General features: G+C 51.0%; 1 protein-coding gene across 1 annotated transcript; it reads left to right on the forward strand.

Moving 5' to 3' along the window:
• The first annotated feature begins 218 nt into the window (after positions 1-218).
• ASB1 (ankyrin repeat and SOCS box containing 1) lies at positions 219-13,580 on the forward strand. The gene is made up of 5 exons (XM_084289209.1): positions 219-355; positions 673-814; positions 2,565-2,867; positions 6,871-7,256; positions 8,151-13,580. The coding sequence occupies exons 1-5, from the start codon at positions 274-276 to the stop codon at positions 8,282-8,284; spliced, it is 1,047 nt and encodes a 348-aa protein (XP_084145335.1). The 5' UTR covers positions 219-273; the 3' UTR covers positions 8,285-13,580.
• The last annotated feature ends 2,741 nt before the right edge of the window (positions 13,581-16,321 follow it).

A 16,321-nucleotide genomic window follows, 5' to 3' on the forward strand; every position in this document is an offset into this window, starting at 1 on the left:
TTCGCCTCCTGGGGGCCACCTCAGCTCCTGAGGCGGGCAGCTGGCAGCAGCCGAGCCGAGCCCCGCCGCCTCCCCGGGCTGCCGTGAGGGAGCCCCGGGGCCGCCATCTCCTCGGGCCGGCCAAAAACCACCTTAACGCCGAGGCAGGAAGCGGCGGCGGGCACCCAATCAGGCCGGCCCGAAAAAGGGACGGCCCCGCCGGGAGGAGGAGGAGAAGGAGGAGGCTGCGAGCTGCGGCCGGGAGCCGGGGGCCCCGGGGCCGAGCTGCGGCCGATGGCCGAGGGCAGCCCCCCTGGAGCCGCCCCGGGCGGCGGGGACCCGGCCGCCTCTTTGGGCGCCTCGGGCGGGCACGCAGGTACCGTGAGGCGAGGGGAGACCCCGCGGGGAGGCTGGGGGAGGGCTTTGGGGCTGGGGATGTGCCTGGTGCTGTTTTGGGTTGTGCCTGGTGGTGGGCTCCCAGCACTCGTGTCACCTCTGCAGGTGTGTGGGGTGGGGTAGCCCCTCGCCTCCCCGCTCTCAGCACCCGCAGGGATGCTGGTGGCTTCGCCCAGCAAGGCAAACTGTTCCCCTTCATGCCCCTTGGTAGCCCTGTGGCCACCTTGGAGCCTCGCTAAGCTCTTCAGCACCTGCCTCTTGGCAGGACTCAACCCAGCTGCCCTGTCTCCAGCGCAGGTCGTAACCTGAAGGAGTGGCTGCGGGAGCAGTTCTGCGACCACCCCCTGGAGCACTGCGAGGACACACGGCTGCACGACGCAGCCTACGTCGGGGACTTGCCCACGCTCAAGAGCTTGCTGCAAGAGGAGAGCTTCCAAAGGTGAGGGGCGTTTCTCCCACCCTGGTGGTTTGCCACACGGTAACTGGCTTTGGTTATCCCCATGGGACCAAGGGGAAGCCAGGTGTGAGGTCTGACTTAACACCACTCTGAAAACGTTGGTTAATGACATCTACATCCAATGCTCACCCCACCATCCTCCTCCTCCACTCCACAGCCTGCTTCTCGTTTCCAGACCTCTCCTGCTGGTGGAAGTGCCCTGCTCCATTTTTACAGGAGATGTGTCTGGGGGGAGGCTGCGCTGCTCACCCTTGAAATCATCCCTGTCGGCCTCCCAGGAGGCCAGTCTCAAGCCAGTTTGTGAGCGTGCAGCGTCCACGCACAAACTCTTTTCAGATCGCGGTGGAAATGCAATACCTTGAAAATAGGAGTCTACGTATAATGGGAAAAACACACAAAAGGGATTAGAATCAAATATAAACCTGAAACACCCTGTGTTACAAAATCTGCCCAGTGCTAAGTCTGTGACCGTGGGGATGGTTAATTAATTTTCCTGCACCATGGAGAAAACTGCTTAGAGTGCAAAATGTCTACTAGCCTTAAAAAAACTTAATTTCAGCAAAAATGAGAATGAGCTAGCCCTGCCTTCTGCCACCTAGGTAGCTGTGCTGGGACTCTTTGGCCCTTTGGTTTGAGGTTTTGCCTTATTTTTGTACCCTGCTGTGTGGTAACCCTATTGAGCAGGGCCAGGCAGCCCTCTCAGGTCACAAACTGAACCTGGCATCCTTCCTTGCAGGAAAAAGCAAAGTTTGGCAGGACCTACAGTGCTATCACACAGGTGGTGGAGTGAGCAGAGAAGTGACTTCTTTGAACCTGGTAGTAGGTACGGGGTGGAGATTCCCAAACCTGCAAGGATTTAAGGGAGCTTTTTTATCAAAAGGCTTCGCAGCTGAGGGCCTGATGCGAGGTTTATATCACTCCTCTTCCTGAAACATGATTGAACAAAAACATTGTGGCATTGCTCTCCTAGCAAATTGCCTTAACTGCAGCGTATAAAAACTGCTTTGCCCTGTACCAATTACGTGGGCTGGCGTGGAGTGAGCTAGAAGAGCAAATCCACTGCTGTGCTGGCTAAAGGGCACTTCTGCCTGCCTGTGCTGGCCTTAAAGAAATCCCTTCCTCTCTGCAGGGTGCTTCTGTGTTGCACAGAGACTTGCAGAGAACTGGGGACTGAGTCTGGATATTTATAAGATTTGTGGAGCTAACCTGAATTGGATGAGTATGACAAGTAGTACAGGTGATTTCAGAGGGGATCCTATCAGCCTCCAGCCAGAGCCATGTCTTGTATAAATTGGAAAAAGCTTTTCTGCCAGTGTGGCTGCCTAACAAGGATGCTAATGGTCTATTCATGCTGTTCTGTTTATCACGGCTGCCCCTCCGAGCTAGCTCCTTCCTAGCAGGGCTGTGCTTGCGCTGTGCTGAGCTCCCCTGGATTTGCATTTATGTCATCCCATGGTGCCAGGCTGAGCACGTGGATGTACCAGCAGAGGGATACAGATGCCTGCGTGTTCAGGCATTTCTCTGCTCCTGCTGTGTCCTCTTTCTGTTTCCCTGCTGCTTTGACAACCTTCTGCCACTTTGGGAGCAGAATTAAACCTTTGTAGTCCCCTGCTCGTTCACTTCTGATCTGGGACAACTCCCTTTACGAAGTGAGAAGGGAGTCAGGGTTTTTTAGGAGCATTTTGGTGACCGGGGGCTTTCTCTAACCCTCTGCTTCTCCCTCCCACACCAGCCGGATCAACGAGAAGTCGGTGTGGTGCTGTGGCTGGCTGCCCTGCACCCCGCTGCGCATCGCTGCCACCGCCGGCCACGGCCCCTGTGTCGACTTCCTCCTGCGCAAAGGGGCTGAGATCGATCTGGTGGACGTCAAGGGGCAGACCGCCCTCTACGTGGCCGTGGTCAACGGGCACCTCGAGTGTGCCAAGATCCTCCTGGAAGCTGGGGCTGACCCCAATGGCAGCCGGCACCACCGCAGCACCCCTGTTTACCACGCGGCGCGCGTGGGCCGGGCAGATATCCTGCGGGAGCTGATCAGGTGAGAAGTGGGTGCAGGCTGGGGATGGTCCTGGTGGGGAGAGGAATGGTTCTGACCTCCCTTTCCTCCTCCCCTTGGGATCTTTGGAGCATCCGTTCCCTCTTCGTGTGCCTGGTGTCTCCATAGGCCTGGCAGAGCTGGCATAGAGGGGCCACTGGTGGGCGGGAGGGAGAATGCAGAAGTTCCCAGTGAGTGTCTCAGAGCCAAATCTTGCAGAGCATCTTCCCCCTGGCCTTCATCTTGACTGCCTGCTTGCTGCTACTCCCCCATGGCCAGCTCCATGCCCTGTTGCTCAGTCCCAGTTGGCTGAATTTACAAGTGAGACAGATCACCCACCCAACCAAAAATTGTTCAGAAACACATCCTTCCTTTGCTTAGTCCTGCTGCTGTGACCATTTTCTGTCCTAGGAGGAGAGGAGAGGTGCTTGTCACCAGCACAGTCTGCTGTTGGCTGCCAGACACTCACCCCATCACTAGGACACTCTGTGCACCAGCAGCAAGTGGGCTCAGGGCTGAGCAGGAGGCTGTGTGAACTTGAGTTTCTTCCTCTGTGGCGTGCCGTGATGCTTCCTTTCTTCTAAATTGGAAGCTTTTTTGTATCAGGGATCTTGCTGAGCAACTATACGAGCCTTTGATGCCAAATAAGAGTGGATTATAGGGGGGAAATACAGGTTGTAGAAAGGAGTAGTAAAAGTTTAGAAAAAGTAGAAGGTTTATTTGGATTCACAGAGAAACACTCTCCAAGGAACCCCTTCAATGGCCATAGCTGCTAGAAAATAACAATGGAAAGGGTTTTTGCTGGTGGGGAAATGAATTTTCACACAAGTGCAGCTCTAAGGATGCTGGCAAGCAGAAAGAAGAGGAGACCAGCCCCTTCCTTGCTCCTTTTTGTGCAAGCTGAGAGAATGACACCCCCCTCGCCCCATGCCTGTTGGTACAGGGTTCAGCATACGAGCTGCATTCCCGAGAATCTCCCCTGATATCCACTAAGGCAGGGTGAAATGTAGCAAATGGTATTTCAGCACATGGAGAGCTGATGCATTGATTTATGTGTCTACTCCTCGGGATACCTTGCCAGCAATATTAAAAGCAAGATTTTGGAAAACTTTCAGGATTAAAAATTAACTGGAGTTTGTCCAATATCTTTTTATTAGATGATGTCTCTCCCAAGGCTGCTAAGCTAATACCAAATTGTCAGATTGCCCAAAATTTCAAATATCTTGGAGTACGGATTTCACAGATCTGCTCAGAGTTGCTTACTTTAAAATGCAGTCTTATGTTACAAAGCTCACTCAGAGATTTTCAAAATGTTGATCTAAAGGACTTGGCAGGGGGAATGTGGAGAGGAAGACACTTATGCTGAGATACAAGGAAATATCTCGGAATATTCTGCTCGAGAGAGCCTCAGCATTCTGAAAAGAAAGCCCAGCCCAGTCAGGCTTGCTGCAGGTGTCTAAACATCACCTGGTTCATTTTTTATAATCATATGGCAGCACAATGGGGACTCCTGAGCCCTACCACAATTGCTGAAACAGCTAAGCAAGCAATAGGTGAAACTGTACCCATTAATAGTAAATACACACGGGGTAGGGAATGGTGATCCATTTTGTAAGACAACTGGCAGAAATATTTACGGTTATATTTCCAGGGTGTAGATTTCTTTCCCAACAGCTTGTTATGCGATCATGCTGTGATGGTGTTGGACTGCAGAGCAACCGAGGGCTGACCCAGTGTACTGAGGATGAGAGGATGCTCTTGCCACACTAAAAGCAGTGAAAAAATCTGACAAATCATGCCAGTGCCTCAGACAGGTACTAACAAAAGCAGCGTTGCGTGCTTTGCTTGGAAGTAGGGGTTTCTACAGATAATTTTGTCAATGATAATTAACAGAAAAGCAGAGGACTGGAGTGAGGGGCTACCTGCTGCCCGGTGAGACCCGTGGCTGTAAGAGGCAGCGGCCCCATGACCCTCCTGTGAAAGTTCCCTGGCAGCACAGCTGATTCTGTTCAAACGCTTGTGTAGCCCGATTTTAAGAGGCTTCTTTATCTACAGGGATTGCCTATGGAGAGCAGACACCTTTTCTCATTTACTCCATGAATGTGGAGTGATGCAAATGCAGCAAAGTGCTGCAAAAGTCTCCAGAAGGTGGAAAATGTCCCCTGAGTGTGCAGCAAGCGCCAGGCCAGCTGCCTGGCCTGGGGAGCAAAGCTTGGTCCTGTGGCTGGTCGAGGACCAACCTGCACTCATCTGTGTCACTGCAGCCTCGCCCCAGCCTTCCCTTGCCTTTCTCCACCCCACAGGTCTCTGGAGATCTTAGCCTAGATGTTCTTGCTTGAGAAATCCTGTGCATTGGGGTAAAAATACGCTGCGTGCCATTTGCAGCTCTTAGACAAGTTTCCTCGGCCCTTGTTCTACGTGTGCTTAATTTAAATGAGTCTGTTCCTGTCCTCTGACTTGAAGCCCTTGGTTAGGTGTATCCTGGAGAGGGACCAACCCCTACTGGGTTCAGAAAGAGTCGTGCTTGCAGTGAGGAAGAATTCATCCCCAGGTGGTTTCCATATTTGTTTTATTAACTGCAGGAAGGAATATGATGTGATATCTATGAAGACAGAAAATTCCAGTTCTCTGAATACGTGGCTTGCAATTTTGGGAGACGGGCTGGCAGGCGAAGGAATGTTTTGTTCCTGTGTGGGGAAGGGACACGACTTGATCCGTAAAGCTGCAATGAAAACCAGCTACTCCTTAGGGGATCATCTTGTCTTCCTCCTTGCTCCAGCCCAAGCTGCACGTGAAGCAGATGGAGCTACGGTGTCCCCACTGCTTGGGTGTTTCCCACCCTGGGGGGAACAAGGCTTACTTCTGCTCTCTCTTCTTTATGCAGCGTTACGATTTTTCAAATTCCATGCTTTTCTAGAGAGCAGCACTTGGCCTTCTTGCTCCCATTTTCTTGGCTGTATTCTCCACTTCCTCCTAAAACCAAAAAAAAAAAAAAAAAAGAAAAGAAAAAGAACCAAAGGCAGTAAGCCTTGTTTGCTGCTCTGTCAAATGTAGTGCCTCCTGTACTTCCTGATAAGAGGTAGGCCGTGGCTGCTGCTCCTGTTTCATGGTGCTGCTGATTTCCATCAAGCAGGGATTTAGTTTGCTCCCTTGGTTTAATCTGGTGTAAAATATTAAAATTTAAAACTTATGTTCAATGTAAAAGTTTAATCTGGTGTGAAATACAACCTGTGAGTTGAGTGGCACAGGATGGATGGGGAGAGCGGGAGGTCTGACGCAATTAGTTTCTATTTTTCCAGTTTCCTACACGCTCAGAATTGGCAGGTGCGTCCCTTCGGCTGAGATTAACACTGGCTGAATCTCTCTTTCCCCTTGTTGGGATTTCTAATGGGGTTTCAGCCATCCAAGTTCCTTCGGGAGCGGGATTTTGTCGTACACGTTTCACTGTTGAGCACTGGTTGCTGTTTCCATTTCCCTGCTGTTTGTGACAGTCAGATCAATCGCTTGTATTGCTTTCTGGCCTGCGTTACCCTGGTGGGGAAGTTATTTTCACTGCATCTCTTCCACTGAGTCATTTGGAAGCATCCCCTGCTTCCCAGCCAGCCCCTCAGCATCCAGCATGACGTGCTGCTGGCTCAGGGCTGAGCTTGGCACATCCTTCGGGAGGGCAAGGAAAGGTGGCCCTCAGCTGCTCCTCCTCTGCCCTGAGCCTGTGCTGGTGCTGGCAGAGCAGGAGCTTTGCTTCTTGAAGATCAGACCACGCTGGATCCAGCATCCCCGCTCCAACCTCTCCCTGCCTGTCCCTGGGAGGGAGGCGTGATGAAAAGCTTCCCTCAAATTTGAAGGTAAGTGAGTGAAGCCGCATTAAACCTGCCTGCAGACAAATTTATTCAGAAACACCACTGCCTTAATTTGATTTTTGTCTCGTTTGGTGTGTGAGTGAATGACAGGACACCTGCCAGGCCCTGTGGTGGTGTTGTCCAAAGGGTTTCTCTCTCTCATCCAGGTACGGCGCAGACGTGGACGTGAACCACCACCTGGCTTCTCGCGTCTCCAGCCTCTCCTTGCGGCCCCTCACCACGCTGGTGGTGTGCCCGCTCTACATCAGCGCCGCCTACCACAACCTGCAGTGCTTCAGGCTGCTCCTTCAGGCGGGGGCCAACCCCGATTTCAATTGCTGCGGCCCCATCAACATCCAGGGCTTCTCCCGGGGCTCCCCCGTGTGCGTGATGGACGCCGTCCTGCGGCACGGCTGCGACGCGGCGTTCATCCACCTCCTGATTGACTTTGGAGCCAACCTCAACCTGGTCAAAGTGGAGGCCTTGGAGTTCGACTCCACGGGAAGGGTCAAAGTGAACCCTGAGGCTCTGCAGGTCTTCAAAGAAGCACGTGGTAAGTGAACCCAGGCTCTTTAGCCCAACCTCTGACCACACAATTTCACAATTTTACCTTTTTTTTTATCGTTCTCCCAGCTCTTTTCCATTGCCTGGTGGTGTCCTCAGCTGCCCGAGGCAAGGTTTAAGCAGCAGGGAGGTGTCAGGGCAGGGCCACAGCCAGGTTATGGCATCTCCAGTCAGCCCCAGGTCTCCAGCACCGTGCAGATGTGTCCTCACAATTCTCGAGTGACCCTGTGCTCAAGGGGTAGCTGTGTCTGGGCAGGCTGCTTGGGAAGTAAAGATGCAACAGTGGTAGCAGATGGAAGGAGGGAGCTTAGATGGTGGTGCAAAATGATGGAGAAAGGTGTTTTTTTAGAATTTAATGTCCTCTGGGAAGCAAGTGAGTTACAGAAGAAAGCCAGAGCCTCAAGCCCAAACATGCCTAAATTTACCTGCTGTTGATTTCTTTCTATAACAAAAGCAGCATCGCTTCAGGACGTACCCTGCTTCCAGCAATGGCAGCACCTTGTAAAACCACCAGGCTCAGCTGGTGAAGGCCGGGGCTTTGCACCAGGGTCGGAAGTGGGGTTTCACTCCTGAACTCCAGTCCAGAGAGACTGGGAAGGGATCCAGGATGTGGGATACAACCCCCAGACCCCAAACCCAAAGTTATTCAGCGTTGCACATGCCTGGGTTTTAAACCTGCCTGGACTTTTGCTGAGAGGAGGCGTGAGTACGGAGCAGGCTCAGCTCTCCCGCACTGCCCTCAGGATGCTGTGCAGGACGTGGCCTCAGCGTTTGGAAGGGGTCAGTGGCTCCCCCGTTGCCAGCTGGGGCTCAGCACGATGTGCATGATGTTGTCTTTCCCTCTTCCTGTCCCTCACCAGTTCTTCTGCTTTCTTTCTTGCAGGCCGTGCCCGGAGCCTGTTGTCTCTCTGCCGCATAGCTGTACGGAGAATACTGGGCAAATCTCGTCTGGATCTGATCCATATCCTTCCCATCCCAGACCCCATTAAACAATTTTTACTTCACGAACACAGTTAAAGGGCAACTGGCTGCTTTCTGGGACGGTTTGGTTTGCGAAACGAGTGAGCTGATAAAGCCGGGTGCCAACCTTAGCCCTACCCTCGCAGAGAAATACCGGTTTGCTCATGGAGTGCACACAATTCCCTGCGATTTTCCCCTTCAAATTTGGGGTGTGGTGATTTTGTGTGTCTGTAGTCAAGCCACCAGTTGTTTAACTGGTGACCTGTTTGCGGCTGGTTGGGCAGCGAGGCCAGTAAGAGTGTGTGTGGCTGGTACATGAGCAAACGCAGTATATCCTGCAGCTGTTAGCATATGTCTGTCTGTTAGGACTCTACCTCTGTTATTGCTCCGTGTTACACACACCCTGGGTCTCAGAGGCACTTCTGCGTGGCAAATGTGTCTGTACTCGAGCCTTTCATCTTCCTGTAGCGTGCGAGGGAGTCTCTCCTTGCCTCGGTGCCAGTGCTGGTTTACAACAGCACCGCTCTCTTCCTGCTGTCAGTACCTGGCCTCTCTCTTACCTATGGACTTTGTGGTTGCTGCTGTAAAAGTGGGTGTATTTTCTTCTTGCCTCCTCTGGTGTGAAATGCATCAAGTTTCCTGTCCGGTGGCTGCGCGTTACTTGGAGAGTTGTTACCCGTGCCTCTGCGTGCTGCAAGGTAGCTGCTGACTTGGCTTTCCTCCTGTAGAGGCCCCCTCGTAACCGGTGGGAGAGTAGCAGGACGTGTAACCCCATCCCCTCCGAGCCCTCTCGGCAGACCACCAGCTCTGCTGTGGCATCTTGGCTCTCCCTCCAGCGCTGTGATGGACGAGGGAAGGGTTGGCCAGTCCTCCTCCCCACGGCCTAGGGCTGGGCCAGGTCTCAGGAGCGCTGCTGTAGCATGAAAGAGAAGACGTGGAGAGAAGAGGAAACGTTATTTTCACCCACGGAAACTGAGAGCCACGCGGCCCGTGCTGGGGCGATGGGATCCCCGTGGTGCAGGGACGAGGACTGGGATGCTCAGGTGAAGCCAGAATGTGAACCTGAAAGATTTCTGGGGTACTTTTGGGAAATGTAATGGCCAAACTCACCTTCTGGTCACTGTAAGTGGGTTTGCATATTTGGGAGTGACCAGGAGCAACAGTGGAGGGGTTGCTGAATTAAACTGTTGTGCTGCTAGCGGTTGGTGCGATGCCTGTGAGTGTATCTGTGTGATTATGAAGAAAAAGACACCCAAAATTCCCTCTAGACTTCCTGCTTGCAATATTGCAGTGGTGATGATGTTACTGAAGGGCTGGTGAAGTAGGAGGCAATGCAGAGCACATAGAAATAGAAATTCCTCCCTGCCTTTTACTCCAGATCCCAGTGGCAGCGTGACCAGGCAGCACCCTCCCAAGTCCACCTAATGGGCCTTTTTGTTTGCATCCTGATTCTGTCAGCACTGCAGAGAAGGGAGAAGAAAGGACTTTTTTTTAATCTTTTATCAGGGAATTAGTAGGCAGTGAGCTTCCCAATGCAGTGTTGCATCTGGCAGAGCTTTGCCCAGGCTCCTTTGATTCCTGGTGCCCCTACGCTGCTGTTTTCCCTCGTGTCACAAGCTCACTTCTGGGTGTCTCGGGGTCAGCCAGCTCCTTAGAGGTGAGACATAGTCATTGTACAGGAAACATTGTCAAAACAGCAGCTTTTAGAAGGGCAGAGGTGAGATGGTCCCTCCTGGGTGAAAGCCCAGGCAGCGAGTGGTACTTGCTTCAACGTTTCTGATCCAAGTTTTTCTAGTCCTCACATTACAAACTGCTTTTTTGGACCATGTTTCTCTGCCAAATGTTCTTTCCATTTCCGTGGAGTTGCCAAGGGTATTTTTTAGAAGTAATTTAGATGTTGGGGATTTATTTATGGTATGGTATTGGGGAACTGTTGCTGAGAACTGGGTTAAGCATGGGGTGACAGTGACAGCAGGACAGGCCCTCCTGGGAATGAAATCCTTCTCTAGCCACTCTTCTCCTTGACCCTCTGTGGTAACGGGGAGCTGGGTTTGTTTAAGCTGCTTTGCATTTTGGCAGTTTCAGATGTCTTTGGGTAGATCTGGTTATCCTGGCTCTGTGGGGTTGGATCCTCACGGCCACCCCACAGACTGAGCACGGAGCCCCGCAGTGCCCACGCTCCCTTCCCACCTGTGCCGGCCTCTCCCTTGCAGGTCCACGAAGGGACACTTAGAAAGTTGTCCTCCGCAGAGCTTCCACCAGCAGCGTCTTACCCTGGATGAGTGCTCCGCTTTTAGATGCTCGTGGAATTGCTTCACGCTTCAGACCAGCTGCTGAGGGAGGAGGGGGTGAGTTGCATATCTTTTAGTTGGGTGTATCTGCTTTCAAATACCTGAAGAAATTTCGAGCAGGGAAGGGAAAGGTGAATAGGGCTTGGCACTGGTTTATGAGGTACTTTTTTTTCCAGAGGCATCGGTGAATGCAAGCTCACAGCTCAGTTTCTGGCCTTCCCCCTGGGATACATTTATGGTGGAGTTTGATAAGCAGCAGTGGACTTTTTTTGTATATTTTTATTATCTGCTGCAGAACGCGTGCCTTTCCAAGGTGCTTTCAGAGAAGGAGGAAGGACAGGAAAAAAATGGAATCTGTTTCCTGTTATTTCTATTCCATGGCCAGGCTTGGAAGGGCAGTCGGTGTCCAGCTGGCCCCTTACATTGCTCTGCTCGTTGATTTTAGGACAAGGTGGCAAAATTTTCATTGCTGGGCACTGTTGAGAAAAGGCTGAAGCGTGATGGCTGCACTCAGTGCTCAGATACTTTCAGAACCCTCATCAGATGAGATGTAATGGCAAGGATATGTAGCAGCGGGCATGCTTTCAAGGTGAGAAGGCAGCAGTGTTGCATTGTTTCCTTTTCAGGCTTGCAGATGGTTTAGGTTTTCACCGTACTGGGGGCCAGGGCAGCCCATGAGCGTGTTGCCTGAGAGTTGTGTGCTTGCTTTATAGACGTGTTAACATGCCTAAAAGATGCAAACAGGTTGTAAAGCCTCTTGTCACCTTGCTGGTGGAACCATAATGTTTTGCAGGAGCACGGACCGAGCGTGCTCTCTAGCTCCAGTTTATAGAGGCAGAAAACGAGGGAGGTTGTCTTGAGAAAATGCCACGGAAACAGCTTCTTTGGGTTGACTTTTTCCCCCTCTGGTTTTTACTTGTTCACATAGTTTTGCAAACCAGTCACACGTCAGTGCCTTTTGGGAGAAGGTAGTGGGATGGAAGCGGAAGGCGTACGCCCCTCTGGGGAAATCTGGCTCCATCTGGAGTGAGCTGCAGAGAAATGCCAGTGTGCGTGGCGGAGAGTGGCCCAAGGAGATTCGGGGCATTCAGCTGCTACAGGCGTGATCACTCGGTGCCCGCTGTAGCTGCAGCATGTAGTTAGAGCTAAGCCTCTGCAGATCACCTGTTAAAATTTTTGTTGCCTTCGGTTTTTGATTCATTGACTGTTGTGTGCTTGATGGACGCTGTCCTACAGCATTCTTGCGGATAGCCGGCCACTGACACCCTACCCAGGCCAGCAGCTGCAGCCATATCTCCATGCTCCCCCCCAGAACCATGACTCCCATGTGAGTTGAAATGAGAAAAACTCTCTTTCCACGGCAGAGTCAATATTTGGTACCGATACGCTTCCTTCGTAGGTCCCACTGGTAAGCACAAGTTATGCTAGGATGGGAACTCTGCCCTCAGTTAGTTTTTTATTCTTTATTTATAATTTGAGATATAATGATCATGATGCTCCAGCAGCATGCTGAACTTTGTGCGTATGGGTAGTCCTTTTGACCTCAAATCTGAAGGGTGACACGGTTCTTCAAAGCCAACCAAGGTAGCGTCCAAAAGGTTCCCCTGACCATGAATATCTCAAGCCCATGACCCGCGAGTCAAAGGAGGGTTCTCCCAGCCCCATAGCAAACCAGCTTGAAGTTTCACAAGCACTTGGACATCAGCAGAATCAAAGCTTTGGAGGAATCCAGTCACAGGAGGCTTTTTGTGGGACTACCCATCCATTGCCCATCTCAGCTGAGGGACTGTGCCTCCTGCAAAGCTTCCAGCCTTAAACCTGAGTGGTCTTTCCTTTTGGCTTGAGGGACTGAAGGGTGCCCAACTCAGTAGAACAACTCACAGAATATTGAGCCAGACCTGTGGAAACTACTGTTGGAGTGGTCCTGGTGGACAGTGGTTGCTGAGGCTACCTAAACCCAGCTTTGCCTAAGTGAAATGGTTTAGTACACAGAATATCTGGAAATTTCATTGTAGAGAGGTAATAATGAATCTTACAACAGATTTATGAAGTTCCGTAGTGCCACAACCTTTATCTTCTGACTGTCCTCATCCTTTTAAACCCAAGAAACACTCGTCTTCCAGTATGGAATCTCAGTGATAATGTGTGCATATTATATATCTTCGCACTATATAAGCAGTGTTTATTTTTGCCTTAATTCAGACTTTGCCATTTCCTCCTATGTAGCAATGCGTTCTCTTGTGTAAAAGCATCCTTTTACGTGCTGTCCATGAGGCGTGCTCAGATAACACCAATAACACAACCGTGAAGTCACAGGTGGGAAATTAAACAGCTCTGCAGCATACGTTCCCTCATTTGAAGGATGCCTGTTACGGTTCTGCGTAATTGTAGTGGGTTTACGTGGCATGGGGCAGCTTCTAGATCTTTCTCTCAGAAACCACCCCTATGGCTCCCTGCTACCAAAACCTTGCCACGTAAACCCACTACAGTAATATATAAAGTGTGCATCGTGTGACCTTGCTGTAAGTAGGTGTGGGATGGGATGACAAGGTTTGGAAAATGGTTAAAGAACCACAACAGATCTAGAATAAGCAAAGCAAATCCAAAGGAGCTTTTTTTTTCTTGTGGGCTTTCTTTTTGTCTTTGTTGTATTAGGGGATTTTCAGAGTATGAAATACTGGTAGCTGGCCTGGTACACAAATATAATTTCCTGCCATTTGGGAATTTTGCAAAACAGCAGAACAGCATTTATAGGGTGTGTGTGTGTGTGTGTTTTTTCCATCCCCAGATTCAAGTAAAGCATTTTTTACACCAAAACCAGCCTTTGAGGTACAGCACCTCTTCAGCCTTTGTTGTTCCAGTGAAGCAAGCAGTGTAGCAACCTGCCCAGGATGGAGCAGAGGTGACAGCCAAGTGAGTCCCACTCCAAGAAGCACTATTTGGTGGTCTGTTGCTTTTGCCCGGGGTAGAATGGTTGTGCACAGCAGCAAGATTAGATCCAAGAGCAGACTGGAGATCTCCGTGGTGGGCCTGGGTCTGTGTATAGCTAAATAAAGATGTTCCAGTGCAAGAGCATGGCTGTCTGCCTAATCATTTACCTCGCCATGGGAAGGGGAAGTACTCCTGTATGCAGCAGAGAGCAGGGACTGGGATTGCAAGAGCCTGTTTTGTAGCCACTGGAGGGGGCCGGAGAACCGTGCTGCCTGCAAGTGGGTTACAGGCAAGCAGGCAGGGACCGGGCTGGGGTTTCCTGCACCTTTGCCACCCCTGGACAGTTTTCAGGAGAGATACTTCAACTAAATCTGAAGGTAAACTAATGTGAATGTGCAGAGGAGCTCGCTCTCTGGAGCCTCTCCCTGCCGAATCCTCTTTCACAAGCTCACGCGGCACCCTGTGTCCCCACTGCTGCTCTGGGTAGCCCGCAGGTCTTGTTGTCCCACTTGGTCCTTCAAAACCAGCTGGAGAAGGTTCCTTGGATCTCTAATTCCTGCTTCTGCTTTCTTTGTATCCATCTCTGGAAACGTAGCTCCTCAGTTTGTCCTGTCATGGAAGTAGTCCGAAGGCAGGGAAATTCCTTAGCGTATTTTGATTCCTGTAACTTTCATGTTTTCATTAGAAAAATCCCTATGAGCTTGAGCATTGAGCATTTCTGATGGGTGCTCTGTTCCAGGGATTAGCAGCTGTGGTGCAGACTGTTCTGCACTCAGGTAGTAGAGAGAGCATTTTGGGTGCCTGAGGGTTTAGTCCCTGTAGCTATCTCCAATCAAAGATGCAGGTCTCTTTTTTAGGATTCCTGCTGTTTTCACTTGGGAAATGTTTTGTCCTTGCTGATGCCAGAATTTCCTCTAAAGGAAAAAAAGAGTTTCTCCTAAATAGGAAGAAAACGATCAAGTGATTTGTGATTATTGTGATGGTGAATCAAAACAAAGCAAAACAAGCCCTGATTTGAGGGCTGACAAACACATCCAACCTTGGAGTCGCTCTGGTTCAGAAGCGGCTCCTTCCTGCCTCCCAGTGCTGAAGTCTCCCCCGACGAGGCTCACGTAGCATCGTCCCAACTGGGTGCCCGTGACCCTGCTGGGGAGCAGCAGGGGCATCTCTGGGGTCAGCAGCAGCATCCCTGTGCTGCGGCGTGGACAGGACAGATTTATAGTCAGCTGGGAGAGCTCCGGGCTGTACATGATGGCCCGATAAATGTGGAATTGTTTAAAGGGCTGCTAGGCTCGAGCCGTGGTTTTGCGTGCTGTTAACCTGTCCCCTCTTGGTTGTCTCCCTGGAGCAGACAGGCTGAGGTTTCTGGTCACTTCTCACTGAGTTTCTTGTATTTCTGGGGAGAAGAGCCCATCTGAGAGCCTGTCCTTGGTTTACGTAATGACATTGCAGCGATCTCCTTATTACTCACACTCATCAATCTCATCCTAAGATCTAGCGCAGAGTTCCCTTTCCTGCAGCAGCGAGGAAGGGAAGAGGTTTTGCCTTTGCACTCTGTGATGCTGAAATATTTGCCCTGGGCTATGAAAACCAACCGAGACTGCAGTTAAGCCTCAAAGTCTCCAAGCAGTTCCTCTAGCAAGCGTTACTTCCATTCCCCCAGCTGCTGCTGAGGAAGCCCCTATGTGTTTAACTTCGTTCCCTACCAGCTCCTCCAGGGCTGTCGTCCTCCCCACGTGAGCTCTTTGGCCCCTGGAGGTTGCAACCTGCAAGAGAAAGAAGAAACCCGCTGCTCACATTCACTGAGAGACCGGGCAGTGCACTCGGGGCACCGGGCTCCTGCACCCAGCCTCAGCGGAAGAAAGGAGGCTCGAGCCTCTGAGACCATCGCTGCCCCATGGAGCCCACTAACTGCCTCCAGGTACACACATTTCCCACTTCTTTCACCACTTTCTCCCCTTGGAGCATGTGTACGAGCCTGGTTTGTACCGATCTGTTTTGCACTTTTTTCACTTTTTTTTTTTTGGTTTGTTTTTTGTTTATGCTTTAGAGACCAATGAAATCTGCTTTTGTTTACTGGAAAGTATGCTTTATTTTCTCATCACCGAGCATCTGGTGTTTGTAAAATGCACAACAAATCTTTCCAACAGAAAATCAGCCAGCCTGAGGATGCCTGGCCAGGAGTTCACGTGTGTCATGGTCATTATCTTAAAAAGGGTACTAAAATGTCCAAACCCAGCTGGCCAAACTGGCTGCACATCAGTGAAAAACTACAGGTAAAACGTTGGACATTCATGTTTCCCATCAAATAAGTGCTTAATGAAGGCTGGGAGTTACCATGAAGATCAAGTAAGCCTTTTCCTAAAGGCTTTGTGCAGGAAGGAGGCAGAGGTAGGTGGCATGTACCTGCGAGCCCCAGAAACCTGCAGAGACCCCATTGCATCTGCAAATATTTTCAGAATAATAATAAAATCACAGCAGGAGGCAAGAGGCATTCAGAAAATATACAGAGGTATCTCGGGCAATTTGGGTAAGGGAGGCACGATGCCCAGGCTGATGGAAACAGCCTTTAAATCTGCATATCCTTTGAGTGGGAGCCACTAATTGCAGTGAGGTGACAAATGTCCGTCACCTTGAGTGCCACCGTGTAGAGGTGGCTGCAGGTTCAGCCTGGACTTGGCTCTTTTGGGACTGGCTCTGAGCGTGGGAGGTGAGGACCAGAAAATGGCCGGTGCTGGAGGTCAAGATCTTTCACTAGGAAGGCAGAGAGAAAAAATAAAGCTGTGGTGGATAAGACAGACCGGGACAGCTTTGTCGTTGATTTATGGCTTCGGCCGTCCCCCAGAAGGTAGCAGGATGATGTACGATCTAC

This window comes from Netta rufina, assembly GCF_964035555.1.
Source record: "Netta rufina genome assembly, chromosome: 6".
Taxonomy (NCBI): Eukaryota; Metazoa; Chordata; class Aves; order Anseriformes; family Anatidae; genus Netta; species Netta rufina.

Excerpts from the sequence above, each read along its gene's own strand:
- ASB1 (XM_084289209.1), top strand. The coding sequence starts at position 274 with ATGGCCGAGGGCAGCCCCCCTGGAGCCGCCCCGGGCGGCGGGGACCCG. Across the intron at positions 356-672 it reads CGCCTCGGGCGGGCACGCAG|GTCGTAACCTGAAGGAGTGG; the intron begins GTACCGTGAGGC and ends TCTCCAGCGCAG. Across the intron at positions 2,868-6,870 it reads ATCCTGCGGGAGCTGATCAG|GTACGGCGCAGACGTGGACG; the intron begins GTGAGAAGTGGG and ends TCTCTCATCCAG.